The sequence below is a fragment of the Lynx canadensis genome, chromosome D4, assembly GCF_007474595.2.
Source record: "Lynx canadensis isolate LIC74 chromosome D4, mLynCan4.pri.v2, whole genome shotgun sequence".
In the NCBI taxonomy this organism is placed as follows: domain Eukaryota; kingdom Metazoa; phylum Chordata; class Mammalia; order Carnivora; family Felidae; genus Lynx; species Lynx canadensis.
The window spans coordinates 30,277,321-30,303,624 of record NC_044315.2 but is presented as its reverse complement, the minus strand read 5'-3'; the positions used below and the strand labels follow the sequence as shown (position 1 = coordinate 30,303,624).

Sequence of the window (26,304 nt, the reverse complement as noted above, 5' to 3'; positions counted from 1 at the left end):
TATTCGCATGTTGAGCAACCATCTTCAGTATCTATTCCTTGAACTTTAACATCATCTTAAACTGAAGCTCTGTACCCATTAAAAAATAACTGCCAATTTTCTCATGCTTCCAGCCACAGGTAACCTTTATATTACATTCTGTCTCAATTAACTTGCCTACTCCAGATACTTCATACAAGTGAAATGATACAATTTTTTTTTTTAAGTTACGGCTTATTTCAGTTAGTATAATGTTTCAAGGTTCACTCATATTGTAGCATGTATAAGAATTTTATTCTCTTTTTAAAAGATTTTATTTTTAAAGTTATCTCTACATCCACCCTGGGGCTTGAACTCACAACCCCAAAATCATGAGTCACATGCTCTGCCAACTGTGCCAGCCAGGCACCCCTATTACTTTTTTAAGGCTAAATAATATTCTTTTTTTTTTTTTTAATTTTTTTTCAACGTTTATTTATTTTTGGGACAGAGAGAGACAGAGCATGAACAGGGGAGGGGCAGAGAGAGAGGGAGACACAGAATTGGAAACAGGCTCCAGGCTCTGAGCCATCAGCCCGGAGCCCGACGCGGGGCTCGAACTCACCGACCGCGAGATCGTGACCTGGCTGAAGTCGGACGCTTAACCGACTGCGCCACCCAGGCGCCCCAATATTCTATTGTTTGTATATATCACCTTCTGATTATCCATTTATAAAAGTTGAAAATTTTGATGAAGTCTAATTTATCAAGTCTTTCTTTTGCTGCTTGTACTTTTGGTATTATATCTAAGAAGACTGCCTAATCCAAGGTCATGAAGATTTATCCCTATGCTTTCTTTAAAAATTTTAATAATTTTAGCTCCCATATTTAGGTCTTTGATATGTTATGTGATAAATTCTTGTATGTGGTGTGAGAAAGGGGTTCAAATTCATTCTTTTGCATGTGGATGCATATTCAGTTGTCCCAGCACCATTTGTTGAAAAGACTTTCCTTTCCCCATTGTATTGTCTTGGAACCCTTGTTGAAAATGAATTGACCATAATTGTATGGATTTATTTCTAGATTCTTAATCCTATTCCTTTGATTACATGTCTATAATCAATAACTAGATAGTGCTAATTACTGTACCTTTGTAATAAGTTTTGACATTGGGTCCAGCAACTTTATTCTTTTTCAAGATTGTTCTAGCTTTCTGGTTTAGCTTTCTTGTTTTAGCTTTCTTGCATGACCATATTTTGATTTTTTAATCTTTATTTTTTATAGATTTTTTAAATTTTAGATAGAGAAAAAGTGCAAGCTGGGGAAAGGGGCATGGGGTGGGTGGGGGAGAAAGAGAGAGAGGGACAGGGACAGGGACCCGGAGAGAATCTTAAGTAGGCTCCATGCTCAGCTCAGAGCCCAATGTGGGGCTCAATCCCACGACCCTGGGATCATGACCTGAACTGAAAACAAGAGTCAGATACTCAACCGAGTGAGCCACTCAGGTGCCCCAATCTTTATTTTAAGTAGGCTCCATACCCAGTATGGGGCTTGAACTCACGACCCTGAGATCAAGAATCTCATGCTGTACTGTCTGAGCCAGCCAGATGCCTCACCATATCAGTTTTAACATCAGCTTGTTAATTTCTGGGGGGAAAAAAAGCCAACTGAGATTTTGATAGGATTGTGTTGAAACTATAGATCTATTTGGGAGTATTTCCAATAGTTTAACAATTTTAAGCCTATTGATCCAGAAACATGGAGTATCTTTCCACTTAACGCTTCTTTAATCCTCTAACAATATTTTGTAGTTTTTAGTATACAAGTCTTACACTTATTTTCTTAAATTTATTCCTAAGAATTTTGTTCTTTTGATGCTATCATTAATGGAATTGTTTTAATTTCCTTTTTGGATTGCTCATTGCAATATATATAGAAATGTAATTGATTTTTGTATATGCAATTTTTTTCCTGCACTCTTACTTAACTATTCATTATGATAACTCTTTAGTGGATTCCTTAGGATTTTCTTTACATGTCATTTGCAAATAGGGATAACTTTATTTCTTGCTTTCTAAACAGTATCCTTTTTTTTTTTTTTTTCAGTTTAATTGCCTCTTCTAGAATCCCAAGTATATGTTGAATTGATGTAGTGTTGAGAGCAAACATTCTGGTCTTATTACTGATCTTAAGGGGAAAACAGTCAGTTTTTCATCATTAAGTATAACTTACTTGCTTTTAAAAGGCATCATTAAAAATACTTTTTGGAATTAATTGACTTTTTGGTTGCTTTGAAAAAGGCAGTTCTAATCAGTCTCATAAGAGATATATATTTTTTTAACATTTATTTATTTTTGAGACAGAGAGAGACAGAGCATGAACGGGGGAGGGTCAGAGAGAGGGAGGCACAGAATCTGAAACAGGCTCCAGGCTCTGAGCTGTCAGCACAGAGCCCGACACGGGGCTCAAACTCACAGACCACGAAATCATGACCTGAGCCGAAGTCGGCCGCTTAACCAACTGAGCCACCCAGGCACCCCTCATAAGATATCTTTAAGTGTGGGTATAAAGTTCCTGAAAATTCTTTCTGTACTTGTTCTCTGGTTGTGGCATCATTAATCACATGGAACCCCTCCACAGGTCTGGTCCGGAGGAGATGGTCACTGCTGTCCTGGCTGTGGTTCTGACTTTCTTTCTCCAGGTCACCATCTTCTCAGGGTGACATCTGGAAGCAGGTGGAGGTTGGCTGTTCCAGCCTAGTCAGTTTTTTTGGGTGTGCATTGAGCTGTGTTTTGGAATCTCTTAGTTTTGAGGCCCCACTGAAAGTTCTTAAGTATTTTTAAAAGGCAATGAATATAGCCTCATTACATAAAGTTTTGAGGAAAAAATAACTCATAACTTTATCTTCTAACATACTATTTTAAATATTGATTTCAGTGTTTCCCCATATGTACAATGTGTCATGTTACAGTTGTAGCTTCTACATAGTTATGTATTCTCCTTGTTTTATTTAATATTTATTTTACAATAGTGGTATAAAGTTTTACATTCTAGAGTTAATGTGTAATGTTCCCTCAAATAGATTTATCATATATTTTATCACTGTCTTATGGTGTGACTTTTTTTTGACGTTTTATTTTATATTTTAAGAGACAGAGAGAGACAGAGAGTGAGCAGGGGAGGGGGCAGAGAGAAAGGGAGACACAGAATCCAAAGCAGGCTCCAGGCTCTGAGCTGTCAGCACAGAGCCTGCTGCAGGGCTCAAACCCACAAACGCAATATCATGACCTGATCCAAAGTCAGATGCTTAACTTACTGAGCCACCCAGGCGCCCCTTATTGTATGACTTTTAGGTTGTTTCTGATGTTTTCTCCAAAGACACTGTTGTAATGAACACATTTGTGCACCTGGTTTTTTTCTTTCTTTTGTATTATTACCTTGGGCTGAATTTCCCAAAAAGAAATCATTAGGTCCAAGGTTAGCACTTAATGACTGTTGATACATAATTCCAACTTAATTTGCCAAAGGGTGTGTTGGTGTATACTGCATACGGTATTTTAGCATAGTCTTTGTAGTTTTAGCACAATGTTTGCAGTAGTTGGATAACATGATTTTTAAAAATTGCTAGCAAGTGAAAAAAATTGCTAATAAGCAAAAGTGGCATGAAACTACTAAATCTCCATTTCTATTATTTAATGTGATTTATTGGTGTTATATGTGAGAATTAAGGTTAATTTCTTATATTTAATTTGGAAAGTTAGTGGGCTTAATTAAAAATGTAAAGCATGTGAAAAAAATACTTGGTGTCTGATGTTACTATACTTGAATCTTTTCCCGACAGTTTGCCGATGTTCACCGTGCTCAGGAAATTTACCATTCCACTTACTTTACTCCTGGAAACCATCATACTTGGGTGATTTTTGTGTTTCCTCTGTTCCTCTCATGTCCTTTCCCCTCATCCCATATTATTTTTGCTTAGCAAGTTCTCAATATCTAATTGTTTTTCCAAATAGTCAATTTGAATTGCTAGTAGCAATAACTTAAGGACAAATGGTTTATTCATTTAAAAGCAGTCTCCTGTTTCCATGATTCCATAAGAACATGAGTGATTTTTTTTGCTTTTGATTTTATAGTAGACTAATAATATGTGTTTATAATAGAAAATTATTTTAAAAAAAACCCCAACAATCCCCAAACAGATGTAAGTATGTTTCCTGAGCCAGCTGGAATATACCCTGACAGGAATACAGAGGAAAAATTCTCCATGTGTACATATAGAATAGGAATGCAGGAAGTCATGAAAATCCATTCTGATATAGTGATTACAAGAGAACATAGGAATAAATTAATTTTTATAATGTTAGTTTAAAAATTTCTCATAAAGATACTCAGGCCAGTATCAGAAAAGGTGGTTCCTGATTTTGCTTAGGAAGATTATTTAGCAATGGAATTTGGATGATGGCCCAATGTTCTAAGTCCTATGTTGAATTTTATCTTAGTCTTTGGATGCTTGATGTAAGACCATCTAGAACTGTCGGCAGGGGCCCTTCTGCATTCTGTCACAGCATCTTTCTAATGAGAACAGAGAAATACACTTATAATTAAATTAGACAACTGTTTAAAAAAGACATTTGGTCTGATTTATTAATCCTCTTACAGATACTTACAGGGCTTTCTCTCTGTAAAGCGATGTCCGTTAGATTTTAGCTATAAAACTGTGAGCAATGTGTATTTTCAGTTTAAGAATTATAATCTATATTTTTTCCTTTTTCTTTCCTTCTCTATCATCTTTCCATCTATTTATCCCAGGAAACACTATTCCTTGAACATCATCGTCAGTGTTTTTACCATCATACTTGGTGCTTTCATAGCAGCTGGGTAAGACTCTGGACTGCTTCTGTTCAGTAACTTCTTTGTGCCTTTGACAATAGGCCCCACCCCGCCCTCATTTTCCATTTTCCATCTGGCTGCAGTTGAATTGAGCAGCCAGGAGACAAGTCTGTTGATGTTAGTGGGTTCCCCATGTGTTCCTGTGAAAATCAGACTGGGTTCTAACTTGGCTGGAACATTTCTGAGAATGTATAAAGGGAACATTAGAAGATATGAATACAGCTTTTTTTCATAAAAAGGAGTAAACTACTTGCTTTTATTACTGAATGTTTGTCTTCAGTACAAAAAATTTACTTGAAAAGTTCTTGGGCATTTGGTCAAGAATAACAGCTTTATAAAGCCCTTGTATGCTGATTTGTTTTATCACCTGTGATGCCTTAGCAGTCTGTTTCCCAGGTGGGATACTCTAATTAAATGTATTTGTATATCTGGGACAGGAGCCAATACCAGTGCATGACTAAGTTGACCCTTGAACAACACAGGGATTAAGGGTGCCAACTGCACTCCCTCCCACTCCCCCTCCCTCCGTGGAAAATCCAAGTATAGCTTTCAACTCCCTAAAAACTTCACTACTAATAGCCTATTGTTGACTGGAAGTCTTACTGATAACATAGTCAATTAACACATATTTTGTATGTTATATGTATCATATACCGTATTCCTAAAGTAAAGCAAACTAAAGAAAAATGTTAAGAAAATCATAAGGAAGAGAAAATACATTTACATTTACAAATACAAATACAAAATACAAATACAATATTGTACTGTATTTATTGAAAAAAAAAATCCATGGATAAATGGACCAGCACAGTTCAAACCCGTGTTGTTCAGGGTCAATTATAGTATCATATTTGTTAATATGTAAGACCAGGAATTCGGACTCCAAGTTTGCATTTGAAAGCAGACACTCAGACTCCTGGCTTTTAAATAGATTTTTTTTTAATGTTTATTTATTTTTGAGAGACAGAGAGAGACAGAGTGCAAGCAGGGGAGGGGCTGAGAGAAAGGGGGACACGGAATCTGAAGCAGGCTGCAGGCTCTGAGCTGTCAGCACGAAGCCCGACGCAGGGCTCGAACTCACTGTGAGATCATGACCTGAGCCGAAGTCAGATGCTTAACTGACTGAGCCACCCAGGTGCCCTAGACTCCTGGCTTTTATAGCCTGGTGCTTAAAGCATATGTACAGTTATATTCCCTGGGTCCAAAACTTAGCCCAGCCCCTTGTCAGCCGTTTCTCAGCCTCTCTGTGCCTCAGTTTTACTCATGTGTACAGTAAAGAATAGAAAAAAAAAACCCTACCTGAGTGAAGGGAAGAATGCAGAGTGGATGAATTTCAGTTAAATTAGTTTCCTTAACTGATTGAGAAAGAAGAGTTCTGGATCATTAATTGCAAATTAAATAAGGGCATGGATATTCTCTTATTCTAGTCTCCTTGCTTACTAGCTGTACAACCAGGACAAGTGATTTAGCCTGCCCGCACCCCAGTTATTTCGACTATGCAATGGAGGTTAGAACAGACCCACCTACTAGTGTCTTTGTGAGAATGAAATGAGATAGAAAACTGGGGTTTACTCTAGCATGTGGCCAAGTTCACCAAATACATGTTGAGTGTGTACTATACACTAGGCATCATTCTAGGTGCTGGGGAGTCCAGCTGTTAACAAAACAGACAAGAAACCTTGCCTGCACGGAGCTTCCATTCTAGTTGGTGGAGACAGACAATAAGTAAAAGAAACAGATTAGAAAATATATCATGCCAGATGGTGACAGATATTAGCAATTTATTTGTTTTGTTTTTTTATTATTATAAATGTGGTTAGTCCCTTGCCTAACCAAAGTTTATTATTTACATTTTCATCTGTAACATCCCTGTCCCCAGTCCTATCTGTGGCTGAGTTCAGCCCCTCTGCAAGCTGGCCTCTACTTTCAGCACTGTTTTAGGTCTCTGGTATGTGGACTTGAAACAGCAGCACTTAGAGCCTGTTGTAGTCGTGAAGATTTTGTTCCAAGATAATCATAGGAGCAAAGTAGCTAAAAGAGGGAGGTGCTCTGTTGAAAGTGGCCTCCTCCCATAGCGCTTTGAGGTGTCCCCTGGGCAGCCTCTTTTTTGTAAGTTTCTTAGAGCTTGATTTGGAAACTACTCAGAGTCAATTGTATACTTTTACAAAAATGGTTTATAAAAATGTCTGTAAGGCTTTCGTGAGGAATGGTGCTTCAGATGCTGTGTATACGGAGGCGTATTTCCAGACCCAGTGAATAGAAATTCAGCTCATAATTAGCACATGTGATATTCTAATGAGCTCAAAGGGTAGTGTTCCCAAAACATCTAACTTTCCCCCAAGAGCCAGCTTGGAACAGTACTTCTCAACCTTTCCCATCCTCAGCACCCACAGAATGGATACTATCTAGGTGGGTGACAAGCACAGTTCTTAGCTGCAGGCTAGCTGTGACCCCCAACCTTCTCTCTGCTCATTCAAATCACCTCGTCTAAATGCAAATAACTGTAGAGCTGATTTACTCAGATGAGCCAGTTTATGCTGCTGTAACAAACAGCTCCCACATTAACATACCAAATATATTCTGCTCACACTACTTACTCAGACCAACATTAGTTAACGCTCTGCGGGTGCTCAGCTCATTGTAGCTACTCAGGGACCCAAGCTGATGGAACCCCTGCCTCAAAGGGAGGGAAAAGGGCATGTGGGGAATCGTGCCCCAGCTCTTCAAGCTTTTTCCTGGAAATGCCATGCATTACTTCCTCTTACATTTTGTTTGCTGAAGCAAGTTACATGGCCAGATAAAGTTAAAATATCATGTCTGTAAACAGCCGTAAATGACAACTAAAGGGTTAACCATGAATTTGCTCTCATTTATTAAAGCAAATGAATTCTTTTCAAATTTCTGTGCTTTTACCAGTGGCCTAAACAAGTGGTGCTAGGAAACTTGAGGCCCCCGGAGCAGATCTGAGAACTCTGGGAATTTCCCTCGGGCTCTCCTAGGAAGTGAGCAACACCTTTCCACTCTTCTAGAAACCTGGCTCTTTTATCCATTGGATTCTTTGCCATTTTGTGGAACAGCAGACGCTTCTTAACATGGAGCCAAATATGGGTAGGCATGAGATTTGGAAGACCCTTATTTTAAGAGATTTTATTTTTTGTGTGATTGAGCCAGAGAATTCTGATTTATGATGATCTAAAGTTAATTTACATTTTCACAAATATATTTGTAGTTAATAATGCCAGCAGAAGCCTCAAGCAAATCTGGTTTAGTTTGCATTCAGATTTTGGCACAACTTTTGCCTCTCTATTTCTTTTTCTTTGGTTAGAAATGATCTTTCTTTAAAACAAATTTTTATGTTGCAGGAGATCAGGATATGCCATTCTAAAATATGCCACTTGGGCACAAACATTATTTTGAGCTGAAGGCAATTGAGAACCAACAGATGTAGGAAGAGTTCTCGATCTTCCCCTTTCCTGCCTAAAAGCAGACCATAAATTTCCCTTTGTGAATGTGCCCCCCTTCTCCTGCACCAGGAGTAGGAGAGCAGTTCTCACTGGAGACAGAGGACCTGCACCGAGATGAGTCTGTGTAGATAAACCTTACTACAGTAACGCTTATCTTCCATTGGTTTTCCCCATGCATTTCCTAGTCCTTTCTCCATAATTTATTTGTTCCTTGGAATCCAAATGTCTTTTTTTGTTAAAATGATATATAAGCCCCAGAGTCTAACCACTTATTTGAGATTCATTTCTTTTTTGTGAACTCCTATACATGTGAAATGTTTTATAAAAGTTGTATTCCTTTTTTCTTGTTAAGCTACTGTCAGTTAAATTTGCAGGCTCCAGTCACTGAACCTAAGAGGGTAGAGGAAACCTCCTTGATGATATGTATTTATGAATTATGACATGGGTCTGGTACTGTCTGTAGGATCAAGTGTAGTAGGTGACTCATATCATGGCTCAGCTGTTCTTTCTCTCCCTGTGCCGTGTGCCCCCGAACATTTTTATACCAGTATTATTTATATAAAATGGAAGTAGAAAAGAAGATGTTCAAAAGAATGAGGAGAAGGTAGCCTTAGAGGTATTGCAGAGAAGGAATGGATCGATGCCTTGCCTTTTTGACAAACAGGGTGGGGGCGTGCTGGTGGATGATGTGACCGGCGGGACACCAGATGGAGGTGTCAGTTCCTCTTTCGACCTCTCTTGCCCCAGTCACTGCCCAGCTGTCCCCACAGGGCATCTCCCCTGGAGATGGCCCTGTTTATTACAATAAGCAAAGCCACTGGGTGGGTTGGACAAATCATTCCCCTCAGAAAAGCAGAGCTCACCGATTATTACGCCATTTGATCAGTTGGCGAAAGAAAGGGCTTTGCAGTTAAAGGAAGGTGGTTAATGTTGCTCTGGTTTTAAGCCATTCATGATTAAATTGAAGCCACCTGATGGCCTGGTTTTGTTTTGTCTGGAGGCAAAGCAGAGGAATTAACCACAGAGGGGGGAAATATGCCAGAGGAAAAGAAAGTGGTTACTAGCATCACAAGTGGATTTGATTAGGGCAAGATAAAACAGGCAGGCTTGAAGGCCAAGTTGTGAGTTTCTGAATAATCATCCTTTTGTGTTCTCCCTCCCAGTTCTGACCTTGCCTTTAACTTGGAAGGCTATATTTTTGTATTCCTGAATGATATCTTCACAGCAGCAAATGGAGTTTATACCAAACAGAAAATGGACCCAAAGGTACCAGATCTTCACTCCTTTGATTTTTAGGCTTTGTCCTCTGGCCCCTGAAATTACATGAAAAAACAAAATGGATTTGTAAAGTTGGCACATAATTTAATTTACATGATATGCTTTATAAGTCACTAATTTCTTTTCAGTTATCTTGTTTGTATGGGTTCTTGTTATCCCTTACCTTACAAAGTTTTGGTTGAAAATAAGACACTATTTTAGATGCAAAGTCAGAATATATAAAGAGATTATTTTGAGAGGCAGATTAAAATTAAAAGGTGTTTTTTGCTATCCTCATCAGTGACCAAGGCAAAGTCAGGGCTATTCTGAGAGCCACTCCAGTTTGAGAGTCTGAAGGTATGGGTTACATATAAAAGTTATGCTGCTTACTGGTTGTTGTGACTTGGACCCTTAAACTTCTCCAAACCTCAGTTTCATCATCTGTGGAATGGATCATTTGTAAGTTCTTGCCCAGCAGGAACTGCCTCTCCTGGTCAGTAACTGAGCGGTCTCCCCAGAGACTGGTGGGCAGATGGGCGTTTCTTGCATGTGGCCGCCTCCACGTCTGTGGGGGTGGGGGGACAGCGCTTACCCCACCCCAGCTGTTCCGGAAGCTCTAGAGGATGAGCCAGGCATATGTTGCTTTGTTCCAAGTTCTTTGTGTTGAGTGAGGGAGTTTGCTTTGATGGACAGACTCATTTCTGTGAGCTGCTCTTTATCTGCACTGTTTTTTTCTGCAGGGCCCTTTGTTTTTTTACTGGTGGCAGTTTTACAAAAACAGGTTTTTTGCCTTTTGAGGGTCACAGTGTGTCACCCTTTATGAAAAATGGTGGAGAAGTAGTGAAGCCACTTTAATGAAAAGTAAATTTATGCAAGATTAGAAAATGAGATACCTTGTATTTTAACACTGCTGTTCCTTACCAGAAAGAGCAGATGTTTTTAAGGAGTTCTGTTTATATTAACATTTTAAATGTTCTTAATTTTGTTCCAGATTTCTCATTTTGCAGACAAAATGATAAAAAAAAAAAATTAGAATGTGAGAGATGGGTGGGCCTCAGAGTCCATCCATATTCATCCATTTTATCTGCCATTTTTGTTTAAAACAAATGTTTGTTTTGCTATCATGATATGCTTGAGGTGAAGCATTTTACATTAGGAATTTACTGAAAATATTCCAATACAGAGTTGGTCAGAATAGATTTTTAACTCTGCATGAATACATAGTTATATAAATGCCTTCGAAATTTGATGCTTTGTGTTTCTAAAATTCAGTGTTTTCTTTGTTTTTGTAGGAGTTAGGCAAATATGGAGTGCTTTTCTACAATGCCTGCTTCATGATTATACCAACTCTTATCATCAGTGTCTCTACTGGAGACCTTCAGCAGGTGAGCTGGTGACAGTCATTACATTCCTGCTGAGCAGACTCTGAGAGTCTTAATAGTTAACTTTTTGTACTGCAGTGTAAAGCGTAAAGGTAAGTCGGATTACCAGGAGGGTACATGGAATCGAGATGTGTGACATCACCAGTAATACCTCTGACACTATCCTTCCTTTGGTGTTTATCTTTAGACACCTGGGAAGCAGCAGAAGTAGTCACAAGAATTCTGGACTTGAAGATTTTGGAAAACTACAACAGTAAAAATCTGAGTTTGAGCCTTCGTATCCCTGTTTGCTGATGTGGGGATCCTAGGAAAACTAACTTAGAAGGGGATTTTGATAGTTTTAAAAATGGATTTATTTATCTATTACCTTCATAATGCACATTTTGAAACATATGCAAAGTACAGAGAATAATTAAATGAACTCTCCTGTACCCACCGCCCAGGGTCAATACTGTTCGGTGTTTTGTCGTTCTTATTTCATCTGTCCCCATCTGCTTTCATTTTTTCCCCCCTCTGGAATATTTTAAAGCAAATTCCAGATATCATGGGGTTTTGTCTCTAAATATTCCAGGATGTACATTTGAATTTTGAGAACGTGTTGTTCTTTTGGTATCTGCCCTGCTCACCTGTCTGCTGCACATACATGAGAGACAAATCAGATGGTAGATGAGTAGAAACAGAGGGGGCCCAGCTGGAGGGAGTGAAGACCAGTCATTCAGGAAGGGTGATGTTCACCCAGTAGCATCCCCAGTAGCCACCTTGAGGTGTGTCAGCCCCTGCCAAGCCCTACTTTTTCAGAAAGTTGCCAGCTACACCTCTTCTAAGAATTTTGCCTGTATCTTAAGGGAGATGTTTAAGCTCACATGAGAAGATTTGCTAGGCAAAATTATGGTCCAGTCTGGCCTCCACCCACAGAACCAACCCTCAGCCACCCTTTTGTTGCTGGACCGACAGGGGTGGGGATGGGAGGGGGGTGTTCAGAGAGGCCTTGTGCAGTAACCCATCACCTGCCACATGACTGTTATTTCTGTGTTTACTAATCAGCATGTTTCTGTGGTGCAAACAGTTTGAGTTGATTCCATCTCCCCCCATCCAACCCCCACCTTTTAGGGGGTTGAGTACTTCCAGAAGGTTGCAGGCTCTTGTGGGCTCCTGGGTGGATGTCAGGGTTTCATATTCTTTCTCAAAGCTATACTTTTCATTTGTACAGTTCCTGTCCAGAAAAGGAAACAGACCAGAAACTGAAGTTTAGGTACCTTATGAGTTAAATTGACTAGATGTATTATGTTAATAATTGATAACATTGTTTTGATAGGAATATATGTTCCCACACCCAAACCATTGCTTTATAACTTGTAACATGGGCTCTCAGAAGTTTCTCTTCCTTGTAACGATTATCCCTGCAGAATTATTATACTTTCTCAGGTAATAATAAAAATAATAGCAGCTAATATTTATTGAGGACTTATTAGACATTGTTTAAAGCACTGTACATGAACGATTTCACTGCTTTCCACAGCAGCCTTCTGAGGAGAAGGGACTGTTTGCTATTCATCTTGTAGATGAGGAATCTAGAGCACGGTGTTTAAATACCATCCAAGGACAGCAGGTGATTGATCCAGGCAGTCTTACTCTGGAACCCATTCTCCACTGTAATCTTAGTTACCTTATTGTACATGAAAAGTGTTTCTTGCCTTCATGCATGAAAAACCATAACCTATCACTTATATCTTAGAAAGTACAAGAGGCCTAACGTATACTTTAACTTATTAAGTAGTGGTGTTCTAGGAGAATGTTATGCTCCTATCCTGGTTTTTGGTGCTGAACTATCTCAATATGTACCCTATCTAGTCTCTTTTTTGACCAGGCTTCTAATCTACAGTTTCTCTAGGTACCTTAGAGCCCCAGCTGTGATTACTCTCCACAGAAATTCCAGATGGAGCAGAGCTAAATATATAGATTTATTTAAAAATCTATAAGAAACTTATAATTGGAAAAAAATAGAATGTGTTTATAACTGTTAAAAGGGCCTTCTGTAAAAATGATAAGATACAAAATCACGAAGTTAAAAATTTGACTCTATTTTAATTTAAAAGTATTGTATGATAGGAGATCCAGAAGATATGGGACACTCACTATAATCAGTGATTTTTAAAACCCTGTGGAAAAAAATAATGTATTTTTCACTAGTAAGATTGTTCTGCTGTGTGTTCGTTCCATTGAATCGTAAGCTTCTTCCAATTGGTTACTTTTAACCATGTGTGAATCCATTTTAGATTGTGAACTGAATGTAATAAAGAAGAGAACTTATATAATTAGATGTGTTAGCCTATAAAATTGCATTTTGTTTGCCAAGTTTGGTTTGATTATAGCAGAAATTGATTGATAAATTAGGGCAAAATATTAACTTGTTAATAGAAAAAGTACTTAGGTGAAGCATTTTTCCTGGTTGGCTGGAGAGGATCAGAGGTTGTGGTTAAGACTCATGTGTATGACTTACTGCATGGAGATTCACTCACTCTGGGACCTTGGACTTACACGGTCAACAAACCTGGTAACAGCACCTTGACTCTGTCTCTGATTGTCCAAGTCCATGAAGCCAGCTCCTCTTGTCAACAGTTTGTGCCCCTGGATAATACTGTTTGGGTGACCTTTTTTTAGTCATTTGAATTGCTGCACCAGGCTCAAAGTACATGGGGTGTATTGCATTTGATGAATAGGGTAAATAATAGGATTTATTTTTCTGATAAAAAAAACACATAAATGCAAAATAAAAAAGATGCATGCTCCACCATACTGCTAGAGAAATAGCAAGTCTAGTATATGTGTTGCCGAAGTGAGCACAGCAATAGCAAGTCTAAAGGAAGCAGCACTTCATCGTTCTTCACCTTTAATTATTTTGTTTTAAAATAAATGTCATACTACATTATTTTTTACATTATTTTTTTAAATGCCACCAGCACAGCCTCATCATTATTAAAGGAACAAAATAAAACTAAAATCTATTAAAATATAGATTGGCAAAGAATCCAGATATTTTTGTGAAGATTACTACATAGCCCTCAGTGGTTTATATGGTATCAGAACAGTTTTTATTTACTGTTTGCAGAAATACTTTCAGCTTGTTGAGTAAATACTTCCAGTTTGTTGAGCAAATAAATGTTTTTCTATCTGTGGCTTGGAGTTTGGAGCATATGGTTTTCTCTTATTTCCAGTTTTATTTTAACTTTAGATACAGAGTGTTTTCTATAGTTTTTGTTTGGTTTTGATCTTTGACTACCTTGGATGTTTTCTGCCCCTTTGACAGTAAGACAGCTTTATATTTATATTTTCCTTTCAGAAGTAAGCATTAAAGAAATAATTTTATGCTGGAAACTTTCAAAGCTATACAGAAGGAGAACAAATAGCATAACAGACCCCACGTACCCACCAACCAGCTTCAACAGTTATCATCAATATTTAACGTGTATCTTTTTGATAAGAGATGTGGGCAGAGTCTTACTAATGAAAAAATAACAAGTGTGGCAAGATTGTATTAATTGGGGGAGAATTCCATTCTAATTGGCTTAAAATTTTTGAATTCTAAACTTAACAAGAATTTAAATAGTTTTAAATCTGTAAACTTATAAAACTTGATTAACCAAGTTTTGCCTAGTAGGAAGTGAATAGAGCTTATGTTCAACTGTGTTATTCAGCACATGCTTATGTGCAGCACATGCTTATTGTCTTGAGTCACTTTAAAATCATTTTTGGATGTAGACAAAGGACAAATCATGAATAAAATGCTCCTTTTTATTGTTACCTGTCATTTCAAGGGGTTAATTTCATCTTCTCAGCTAAGTTCTTGAGAGTTGAAACTCCTGCACCCAACTTCTGTCTTAACTCCACCACCCCAATTACTTCCTTGCTTTGTAAAAAGCGAATAATTTAGTTTATTTGTTCATAATACTTACTAAGCATTTGTAAATTCTTGAAAATAGTTCATGGACTTAGCCATTATTATTAATTTTCTAATAAGCTTTCTTCTAAGATTATTACCAAAAAAAGTTTTAATGTTTATTTTTGAGAGCGAGCAAGCATGAGTGGGGGTGGGGCAGAGAGAAGGGGACAGAGGATCCAAAGCGGGTTCTTGCTAACAGCGTGAGCCCAATGTGGGGCTCGAACTCACAAACTGGTGAGATCATGACCTGAGCCAAAGTTGGATGCTCAACTGACTGAGCCCTCTGGGCACCCTTCTAAGATTATTTATAAAAAGTAAACCCAATCCTGATTTTGTGACTACAGATTAATAAAGAGTTAATTACAGATTAATAAAGTCACAGCAACAATAGTGATACTGGATACTTGGCTCCCGCCAGGTTCTAAATAGTTTCATTAAATCCTCACATGGACTTTTTGAGGAAGTTTTTTTAAAAAATCCCTGTTTTGTGAAAGGAATCTGAGATTTAGGGAGTAAAAGTGATATGCCCAACATCCCACAGCTGGTATTGGCTAGGATTTTTTAAGTTGTATTTTGTTTGGGAAAGTGGTTCCTGTAATAAAACACGATTTGGTAAAATCCATAAATTTAAACTGCAGTATTATGAGTCTAACCATTAGTTTTCTTTCTTTTTTGTAATAGGCTACTGAATTCAATGAATGGAAGAATGTTCTATTTATCATACAGTTTCTTCTTTCCTGTTTTTTGGGGTAAGAAACCATAGACAAGTAGAAGCTCAGTCTATGACATCTCTTGACAAGTCAAATCGAAATATACGTTCTGTATGCTCTGTTAAAATCCCTTTGTCTATGCTTCTCCAGCTTTCTCTGGAAAGTACCCCTGCAGCAGAGGAGTGAAGTGAGACCCAGGATCCCTGGGAACACAGCCCAAAAGACCAGGAGCAAGCATGAAACACTGTTATTTTTGAGAGTCATGTTAACATCACATTTCTCCAAAATATGATGTTGTCTATTGATTTCTGAAAGTTAGTCTGCATGAGGTCTGCTGATGTATTGCATTCAGTGCTATTTGTTGTCTTTGCTACAATGTCCCTCCGTTTTCAAGATCTTCCACCCACATAAATATGTGGAAATGACAACCATTTACTCTAGTGCCGTACCTGCTGTATTCAGGGAAATTTCTGAGGAGCATTGTCCAAGCCATTGTATTGTCCAACAATTTTAGGCTTTTGTCTTAAAATTTTTCTTACGTCTGTCTTCCTGTTGAGAAGCCATGCAGCCTGTGTCTTTTATCTTCCGAAAACTTGAAAATTCCCTTTCATGAATAGGTAATACACGCAACTAAATAATCCAAGAACTGCAACAGAATTCACAGGGAACAAAAGCTACTCTATTTTTCCCTGTCCCCCAGCACTGCAGTTTTCTTCTTCAGAGGTGACCCCTGTTTGAAGTTTTTGGAATATCTTTCCTGAGTGGGGCTACATGCATAGATGAACACCTATCTTATCCCATACTGAAAGGTGCTTTGAATGACTATGTCAGGGAATTACTTATCAAAAGTAATTCTGTGAATTCCCCCCCCCCCTTTTTTTTACCGCCAATAGTACAGTTTTCATTATGTTTAAATTGGCTAAGAACACCTCAGTCTCTTTGATCAACACTTAAAAATTCTCAAACTTGATTTTAATTGCAGTGATGTAGTCTCACACGATGCAAACATTTATGTATAACTTCCATTTCACTAATTCTCTTTTTAGCTGTGTCTGATTTAATGTTGAGCCTCTTGATTGACTTTTTTTTTTCAATATATGAAATTTATTGTCAAATTTGTTTCCATACGACACCCAGTGCTCATCCCAAAAAGTGCCCTCCTCAATACCCATCACCCACCCTCCCTCCCTCCCACCCCCCATCAACCCTCAGTTCTCAGTTTTTAACGTCTCTTATGCTTTGGCTCTCTCCCACTCTAACCTCTTTTTTTTTTTTCCTTCCCTTCCCCCATGGGTTTCTGTTAAGTTACTCAGGATCCACATAAGAGTGAAACCATATGGTATCTATCTTTCTCTGTATGGCTTATTTCACTTAGCATCACACTCTCCAGTTCCATCCACGTTGCTACAAAAGGCCATATTTCATTCTTTCTCATTGCCATGTAGTATTCCATTGTGTATATAAACCACAATTTCTTTATCCATTCATCAGTTGATGGACATTTAGGCTCTTTCCATAATTTGGCTATTGTTGAGAGTGCTGCTATAAACATTGGGGTACAAGTGCCCCTATGCATCAGTACTCCTGTATCCCTTGGGTAAATTCCTAGCAGTGCTATTGCTGGGTCATAGGGTAGGTCTATTTTTAATTTTCTGAGGAACCTCCACACTGCTTTCCAGAGCGGCTATACCAATTTGCATTCCCACCAACAATGCAAGAGGGTTCCCGTTTCTCCACATCCTCTCCAGCATCTATAGTCTCCTGATTTGTTCATTTTGGCCACTCTGACTGGCGTGAGGTGATATCTGAGTGTGGTTTTGATTTGTATTTACCTGATAAGGAGCGACGTTGAACATCTTTTCATGTGCCTGTTGGCCATCTGGATGTCTTCTTTAGAGAAGTGTCTATTCATGTTTTCTGCCCATTTCTTCACTGGGTTGTTTGTTTTTTTTGGGTGTGGAGTTTGGTGAGCTCTTTATAGATTTTGGATACTAGCCCTTTGTCCGATATGTCATTTGCAAATATCTTTTCCCATTCCGTTGGTTGCCTTTTAGTTTTGTTGGTTGTTTCCTTTGCTGTGCAGAAGCTTTTTATCTTCATAAGGTCCCAGTAATTCATTTTTGCTTTTAATTCCCTTGCCTTTGGGGATGTGTCGAGTAAGAGATTGCTACGGCTGAGGTCAGAGAGGTCTTTCCCTGCTTTCTCCTCTAGGGTTTTGATGGTTTCCTGTCTCACATTCAGGTCCTTTATCCATTTTGAGTTTATTTTTGTAAATGGTGTGAGAAAGTGGTCTAGTTTCAACCTTCTGCATGTTGCTGTCCAGTTCTCCCAGCACCATTTGTTAAAGAGACTGTCTTTTTTCCATTGGATGTTCTTTCCTGCTTTGTCAAAGATTAGTTGGCCATACGTTTGTGGGTCTAGTTCTGGGGTTTCTATTCTATTCCATTGGTCTGTGTGTCTGTTTTTGTGCCAATACCATGCTGTCTTGATGATGACAGCTTTGTAGTAGACGCTAAAGTCTGGGATTGTGATGCCTCCTGCTTTGGTCTTCTTCTTCAAAATTACTTTGGCTATTCGGGGCCTTTTGTGGTTCCATATGAATTTTAGGATTGCTTGTTCTAGTTTCGAGAAGAATGCTGGTGCAATTTTGATTGGGATTGCATTGAATGTGTAGATAGCTTTGGATAGTATTGACATTTTGACAATATTTATTCTTCCAATCCATGAGCACGGAATGTCTTTCCATTTCTTTATATCTTCTTCAATTACCTTCATAAGCTTTCTATAGTTTTCAGCATACAGATCTTTTACATCTTTGGTTAGATTTATTCCTAGGTATTTTATGCTTCTTGGTGCAATTGTGAATGGGATCAGTTTCTTTATTTGTCTTTCTGTTGCTTCATTGTTAGTGTATAAGAATGCAACTGATTTCTGTACATTGATTTTGTATCCTGCAACTTTGCTGAATTCATGTATCAGTTCTAGCAGACTTTTGGTGGAGTCTATCGGATTTTCCATGTATAATATCATGTCATCTGCAAAAAGCGAAAGCTTGACTTCATATTTGCCAATTTTGATGCCCTTGATTTCCTTTTGTTGTCTGATTGCTGATGCTAGAACTTCCAACACTATGTTAAACAACAGTAGTGAGAGTGGGCATCCCTGTCATGTTCCTGATCTCAGGAAAAAAGCTCTCAGTTTTTCCCCATTGAGGATGATGTTAGCTGTGGGCTTTTCATAAATGGCTTTTATGATGTGTAAGTATGTTCCTTCTATCCCGACTTTCTCAAGGGTTTTTATTAAGAAAGGGTGCTGGATTTTGTCAAAGGCCTTTTCTGCATCGATTGACAGGATCATATGGTTCTTCTCTTTTTTTTTTTATTAATGTGATGTATCACGTTGATTGATTTGCAAATGTTGAACCAGCCCTGCATCCCAGGAATGAATCCCACTTGATCATGGTGAATAATTCTTTTTATATGCCGTTGAATTCGATTTGCTAGTATCTTATTGAGAATTTTTGCATCCATATTCATCAGGGATATTGGCCTGTAGTTCTCTTTTTTTACTGGGTCTCTGGTTTAGGAATCAAAGTAATACTGGCTTCATAGAATGAGTCTGGAAGTTTTCCTTCCCTTTTTATTTCTTGGAATAGCTTGAGAAGGATAGGTATTATCTCTGCTTTAAACGTCTGGTAGAACTCCCCTGGGAAGCCATCTGGTTCTGGACTCTTATTTGTTGGGAGATTTTTGATAACTGATTCAATTTCTTCGCTGCTTATGGGTCTGTTCAAGCTTTCTATTTCCTCCTGATTGGGTTTTGGAAGAGTGTGGGTGTTTAGGAATTTGTCCATTTCTTCCAGGTTGTCCAATTTGTTGGTATATAATTTTTCATAGTATTCTCTGATAATTGTTTGTATCTCTGAGGGATTGGTTGTAATAATTCCATTTTCATTCATGATTTTATCTATTTGGGTCATCTCCCTTTTCTTTTTTGAGAAGCCTGGCTAGAGGTTTGTCAATTTTATTTTTTCAAAAAACCAACTCTTGGTTTCGTTGGTCAGCTCTACAGTTTTTTTAGATTCTATATTGTTTATTTCTGCTCTGATCTTTATTATTTCTCTTCTTCTGCTGGGTTTAGGCTGCCTTTGCTGTTCTGCTTCTATTTCCTTTAGGTGTGCTGTTAGATTTTGTATTTGGGATTTTTCTTGTTTCTTGAGATAGGCCTGGATTGCGATGTATTTTCCTCTCAGGACTGCCTTCGCTGCATCCCAAAGCGTTTGGATTGTTGTATTTTCATTTTTGTTTGTTTCCATATATTTTTTAATTTCTTCTCTAATTGCCTGGTTGACCCATTCATTCTTTAGTAGGGTGTTCTTTAACCTCCATGCTTTTGGAGGTTTTCCAGACTTTTTCCTGTGGTTGATTTCAAGCTTCATAGCACTGTGGTCTGAAAGTATGCATGGTATAATTTCAATTCTTGTAAACTTATGAAGGGCTGTTTTGTGACCCAGTATATGATCTATCTTGGAGAATGTTCCATGTGCACTCGAGAAGAAAGTATATTCTGTTGCTTTGGGATGCAGAGTTCTAAATATATCTATCAAGTCCATCTGATCCAATGTCTCATTCAGGGCCCTTGTTTCTTTATTGACCGTGTGTCTAGATGATCTATCCATTTCTGTAAGTGGAGTGTTAAAGTCCCCTGCAATTACCACATTCTTATCAATAAGGTTGCTTATGTTTATGAGTAATTGTTTTATATATTTGAGGGCTCCTGTATTCGGTGCATAGACATTTATAATTGTTAGCTCTTCCTGATGGATAGACCCTGTAATTATTATATAATGTCCTTCTTCATCTCTTGTTACAGCCTTTAATTTAAAGTCTAGTTTGTCTGATATAAGTATGGCTACTCCAGCTTTCTTCTGGCTTCCAGTGGCATGATAAATAGTTCTCCATCCCCTCACTCTCAATCTGAAGGTGTCCTCAGATCTAAAATGAGTCTCTTGTAGACAGCAAATAGATGGGTCTTGTTTTTTTATCCATTCTGATACCCTATGTCTTTTGGTTGGCGCATTTAATCCATTTACATTCAGTGTTATTATAGAAAGATACGGGTTTAGAGTCATTGTGATGTCTGTATATTTTATGCTTGTAGTGATGTCTCTGGTACTTTGTCTCACAGGATCCCCCTTAGGATCTCTTGTAGGGCTGGTTTAGTGGTGACAAATTCCTTCAGTTTTTGTTTGTTTGGGAAGACCTTTATCTCTCCTTCTATTCTAAATGACAGACTTGCTGGATAAAGGATTCTCGGCTGCATATTTTTTCTGTTTAGCACACTGAAGATCTCGTGCCAATCCTTTCTGGCCTGCCAAGTTTCAAAAGAGAGATCAGTCACGAGTCTTATAGGTCTCCCTTTATGTGTGAGGGCACGTTTACCCCTTGCTGCTTTCAGAATTTTCTCTTTATCCTTGTATTTTGCCAGTTTCACTATGATATGTCGTGCAGAAGATCGATTCAAGTTACGTCTGAAGGGAGTTCTCTGTGCCTCTTGGATTTCAATGCCTTTTTCCTTCCCCAGTTCAGGGAAGTTCTCAGCTATTATTTCTTCAAGTACCCCTTCAGCACCTTTCCCTCTCTCTTCCTCCTCTGGGATACCAATTATGCGTATATTATTTCTTTTTAGTGTATCACTTAGTTCTCTAATTTTCCCCTCATACTCCTGGATTTTTTAATCTTTCTCTCAGCTTCCTCTTTTCCATAACTTTATCTTCTAGTTCACCTATTCTCTCCTCTGCCTCTTCAATCCGAGCTGTGGTCGTTTCCATTTTGTTTTGCATTTCGTTTAAAGCGTTTTTCAGCTCCTTGTGACTGTTCCTTAGTCCCTTGATCTCTGTAGCAAGAGATTCTCTGCTGTCCTCTATACTGTTTTCAAGCCCAGGGATTAATTTTATGACTATTATTCTAAATTCACTTTCTGTTATATTATTTAAATCCTTTTTGATCAGTTCATTAGCTGTTGTTTTTTCCTGGAGATTCTTCTGAGGGGAATTCTTCCGTTTGGTCATTTTGGATAGTCCCTGTAGTGGTGGGGACCTGCAGGGCACTTCCCCTGTGCTGTGGTGTATAACTGGAGTTGGTGGGCGGGGCCACAGTCAGAACTGATGTCTGCCCCCTGCCCACCGCTGGGGCCACAGTCAGAAAGGTGTGTACCTTCTCTTCCCTCTCCTAGGGGCGGGATTCACTGTGGGGTGGCGTGGCCTGTCTGGGCTACTTGCACACTGCCAGGCTTGTGGTGCTGGGGATCTGGCCTATTAGCTGGGGTGGGTAGGCAAGGTGCACGGGGGCAGGAGGGGCAGGCTTAGCTCGCTTCTCCTTAGGTGATCCACTTCAGAAGGGGCCCTGTGGCAGAGGGAGGGAGTCAGATCCGCTGCCGGAGGTTTGGCTCCGCAGAAGCACAGCGTTGGAGCAAGTTCCCTGGCAGGAACTGGTTTCCTTTGGGATTTTGGCTGGGGGATGGGCAAGGGAGATGGCGCTGGCGAGTGCCTCTGTTCCCCACCAAACTGAGCTCTGTCGTCCGGGGGCTCAGCAACTCTCCCTCCCTTTGTCCTCCAGCCTTCCTGCTTTCTGAGCAGAGCTGTTAACTTATGACCTCCCAGAGGCTAAGTCCAGCTTGCTGTCAGAACATACTCCGTCACACCCCTCTGTTTTTGCAAGCCAGACTCGGGGGCTCTGCTTGGCTGGCAGGCTGCCCCTCCGCCCCGGCTCCCTCCCTGCAGTCCGTGCAGCACACACCGCCTCTCCGCCCTTCCTACCCCCTTCCGTGGGCCTCTCGTCTGCGCTTGGCTCTGGAGACTCCGTTCTGCTAGTCTTCTGGTGGTTTTCTGGGTTAGTTAGGCAGGTGTAGGTGGAATCTAAGTGATCAGCAGGACGCACGGTGAGCCCAGCGTCCTCCTACACCGCCATCTTCCAACCTCCCCTTGATTGAGTTTTTGATTTTAACAATTTTTTATTTGTGAAAGTTTCATGGTTGTTTTTTTTAATTAATTTATTTTTTTTTTTTACAAACTTACTCATTCCTAACATTCTCTCATTGGTGATCTTTGGACTGTAGTAACTTTCATTTCTTTAAATGTTATACACATAGCTGTTCTGTATTCTTCATTTAATGATTCCAATTATCTGCAGTTTTTAAGAATCTAAATGTTATATATTGTTTGTGACTGTCAAACTGTGTGTGGTTGGTGACATGTCGTTGTGAGCACAGTGCTTAATCAGTGTTATGGGCTGAATGCTCATAACAAAATGCAAATTTGAGAAACCTTCCCGTGGGGACAAATTGTTTCTGGTCCTGCTGACAGCCAGGCATTGCCCCTGACCTGGACTGCTGTGTGCATTTCTGAGGGTCTAGGCTCAGTGAGCTAAAGTGTCCCTCCCAACGTGGAGTCTGACTGAAGGCTGTTTCCAGACAGTGCTGTTCTGCTAAGGTCTCTGCCCCAAGGCACTCCTATTCTGTTTCAGTTGTGTTCTGCTCCGACTCCTGCCTGGCCCTAATACTTTATCAGTCTGTGTCCAGTTCCTCCTTTTTTAAAGGAAGAGGGTTTGGGTGACCTCTTGTGCCTCTTTCAAGACCAGTGATCTCTCAAGTAGTGTGTCCTTTCCAGGCATAGGTTGCTTTGCAATGGGAGGGTCCCTTAGTGCACTTAGGTAGCCATTGTCAGAAACATAAGTTAAGTGAAATATTTGTAGTTTTCCCAGTTGTTGGCTGACATTTAACTTTGAAAACAAAATCTAAGCCATGCTTGTGAATCACCCTTTGTCAAACCATCTTTTCTCTCTGGTTAAAAAAAATTCAACCTATATCACACAAACTCAGACTAGCACTTTTCCCTGGCTAATCCCAGATTCACCTATGAACAACAGAGCTAAATTTCAAAGTTTTTCTCATTTCACTATAAACTCAATGAGATACTGTTTCTATTTTTTTTTTAATTTTTGTTTTTTTTTACTTGCATTATACCACTTAGTCATTCCTTGAAGGAAATCAAGAAGTAAACCCTCCAATGTCAGCTGTCTTCAGTGAATGATGCGCTGGGGGGGTCTGGATATGACTGCCACTCTCTGGGACTTGCCTGCCATAGGCCTGGCCCTATCTGTGTATAACTCCATGCATTTTTTCCTATTTAATAATGTGTTTCTTAGAAAACAAATACTTTACAAAAGTTTTTGTCATCAGTAGTCACTTTGCAAATGAAAATGCCATAAAGGCATATCAATTATAAATAAATCAGTAAATGATGAAATCATCAAGATTTCAGGTTTTACCCAACTTTAAGGATGAAAACTAGGTAGGTCTGTTTTTTAAGTGGGTCTTTTGAGGACACTAAAATCATGGCACTATTTCAGCAGCTAAGTGTCTGAACTCTGGAATCAGATGGCCTGGGTTTGAATCATGGCTTTGCCACTTACTAACTCTGGGTCCTTGGACAAGTTATTTAACCACTCTGAGCCTCAATTTCCTTATCTTTAAAATGTGGACAATGAGATAAAGTATCTGATTCATAGGATGTGGATTGAATGAGATAATAGAGATGAGCACTTAGAACAATGCTGGACACGGAAAATGTCCAGTAATGTTAACTGTTGTTAAATATTTCTATTTCTTGAGGTCAGCCTGTTTTTGACCTCATGGTGCATGGCTTCAATAGTTTCTTTTTCTGTTACATATACAGTTGACCCTTGAACGACATGTAAATGAACTGTGTAGGTTCATTTATGTGTGAATTTTCTCAATAAATACATACAGTACTCAATAAATACATAAGTATATTTTCTCTTCCTTATTATTTTCTATTTTTATTATAGATATTGAATCTTTATTAGCTTTATATACTTAAATATCTCATTCCAGCATGTGACTTGTCTTTGTTACTTAGGGTTTTTCTTTTCTTTTTTTCTTAGAGTACATAATTTATTTAAATTGAAGTTCGTTAACATACAGTGTAGTATTAGTTTCAGGAGGAGAAACCAGTGGTTCATCACTTCCATATAACACCCAGTGCTTATCCAACAAGTGCCCTCCTTTTTTTTTTTTTTTTAAATTTTTTTTTTTTCAACGTTTATTTATTTTTGGGACAGAGAGAGACAGAGCATGAACGGGGGAGGGGCAGAGAGAGAGGGAGACACAGAATCGGAAACAGGCTCCAGGCTCCGAGCCATCAGCCCAGAGCCTGACGCGGGGCTCGAACTCACGGACCGCGAGATCGTGACCTGGCTGAAGTCGGACGCTTAACCGACTGCGCCACCCAGGCGCCCCACAAGTGCCCTCCTTAATACCCATCACCCATGTAGCCCATCCCAACACCAACCCTCAGTTTCTTCACTGTGTTTAAGAGTCTCTTATGGTTTGCTTCCCTCTCTGTTTTTGTCTTATTTTTCCTTCCCTTCCCCAGTGATCATCTGTTTTGTTAATTAAATTCCACATGAGTGAAATCGTATGATACTTGTCTTTCTCTGACTGACTTATTTCATTTAGCATAATACATTCTAGCTCCATCCACATTGTTGCAAATGGCAAGATTTCATTCTTTGTGATCACTGAGTAATATTCCATTGTATATATATACACCACGTCTTTTTTATGCAGTCATCAGTTGATGTCCATTTGGCTCTTTCCATGATTTGGCTATTGTTGATCGTGCTGCTAAAACATTGGGGTGCATGTGCCCCTTCAGAATCAGCATTTTTGTATCCTTTGGATAAATACCTAGTAGTGCAATTGCTGGGTCGTAGGGTAGTTCTATTTTTAATTTTTTGAGGGCCCACCATACTATTTTCCAGAGGGGCTACCCCAGTTTGCATTCTCATCAATAGTTCAAGAGGGTTCCCGTTTCTCTGCATCCTTGCCAACATCTGTTGTTTCCTGAGTTGTTAATTTTAGCCATCCTAACAGGTGTGAGGTGGTATCTTATTTTGGTTTTGATTTGTATTTCCCTGATGATGAGTGATGTGGAGCATCTTTTCATATGTCTGTTAGCCATCTGGATGTCATCTTTGGAAAAGTGTCTCTTCATGTCTTCTGACTACTTCTTTATTGGATTATTTGTTTTTTGGGTGTTGAGTTTGATAAATTCTTTTTTTAAAATTTTTGTTTAATTTATTTTTTAAGTTTACATCCAAGTTAGTTTACATATAATGCAACAATGATTTCATTGTTCAGGAGTAGATTCCTTAATGCCCCTTACCCTTTTAGCCCACCCCCTCTCCTACAACCTCTCCAGTAACCCTCTGTTTCTTCTCCATATTTAAGAGTCTCTTATGTTTTTGTCCCCCTCCCTGTTTTTTACTATTTTTGCTTCCCTTCCCTATGTTCATCTGTTTTGTATCTTAAAGTCCTCATATGAGTGAAGTCATATGATATTTATCTTTCTTTGACTAATTTTGCTTAGCATAATACCCTCCAGTTCCATCCATGTAGTTGCAAATGGCAAGATTCCATTCTATTTGATTGCTGAGTAATACTCCACTGTATATATATACCGCATTTTCTTTATCCATTCATCCATGGATGGACATTTGGGCTCTTGCCATACTTTGGCTACTGTTGATAGGGCTTCTATAAACATTGGGGTGCATGTGTCCCTTTGAAACAGCATCCCTGTATCCCTTGGATAAATACTTAGTAGTGCAATTGCTGGGTCA

At 38.9% G+C, this 26,304-nt stretch overlaps 1 protein-coding gene across 4 annotated transcripts in view; it reads left to right on the top strand.

Annotated features, from left to right (window-relative positions):
- The window catches only part of SLC35D2 (solute carrier family 35 member D2), a 63,047-nt gene that overhangs the window by 19,150 nt on the left and 17,593 nt on the right, over positions 1 to 26,304 (top strand). For 3 of the 4 annotated variants that reach the window (XM_030293582.1, XM_030293586.1, XM_030293588.1), the window contains 5 exons: positions 3,800 to 3,871; positions 4,768 to 4,836; positions 9,476 to 9,578; positions 10,862 to 10,954; positions 15,573 to 15,640. In XM_030293582.1, the coding sequence (XP_030149442.1) occupies positions 3,800 to 3,871; positions 4,768 to 4,836; positions 9,476 to 9,578; positions 10,862 to 10,954; positions 15,573 to 15,640 (405 nt within the window). Of the gene's footprint in view, positions 1 to 3,799; positions 3,872 to 4,767; positions 4,837 to 9,475; positions 9,579 to 10,861; positions 10,955 to 15,572; positions 15,641 to 15,751; positions 16,181 to 26,304 lie in introns of those variants that run through there. The other variant, XM_032595567.1, reaches the window with a different exon arrangement.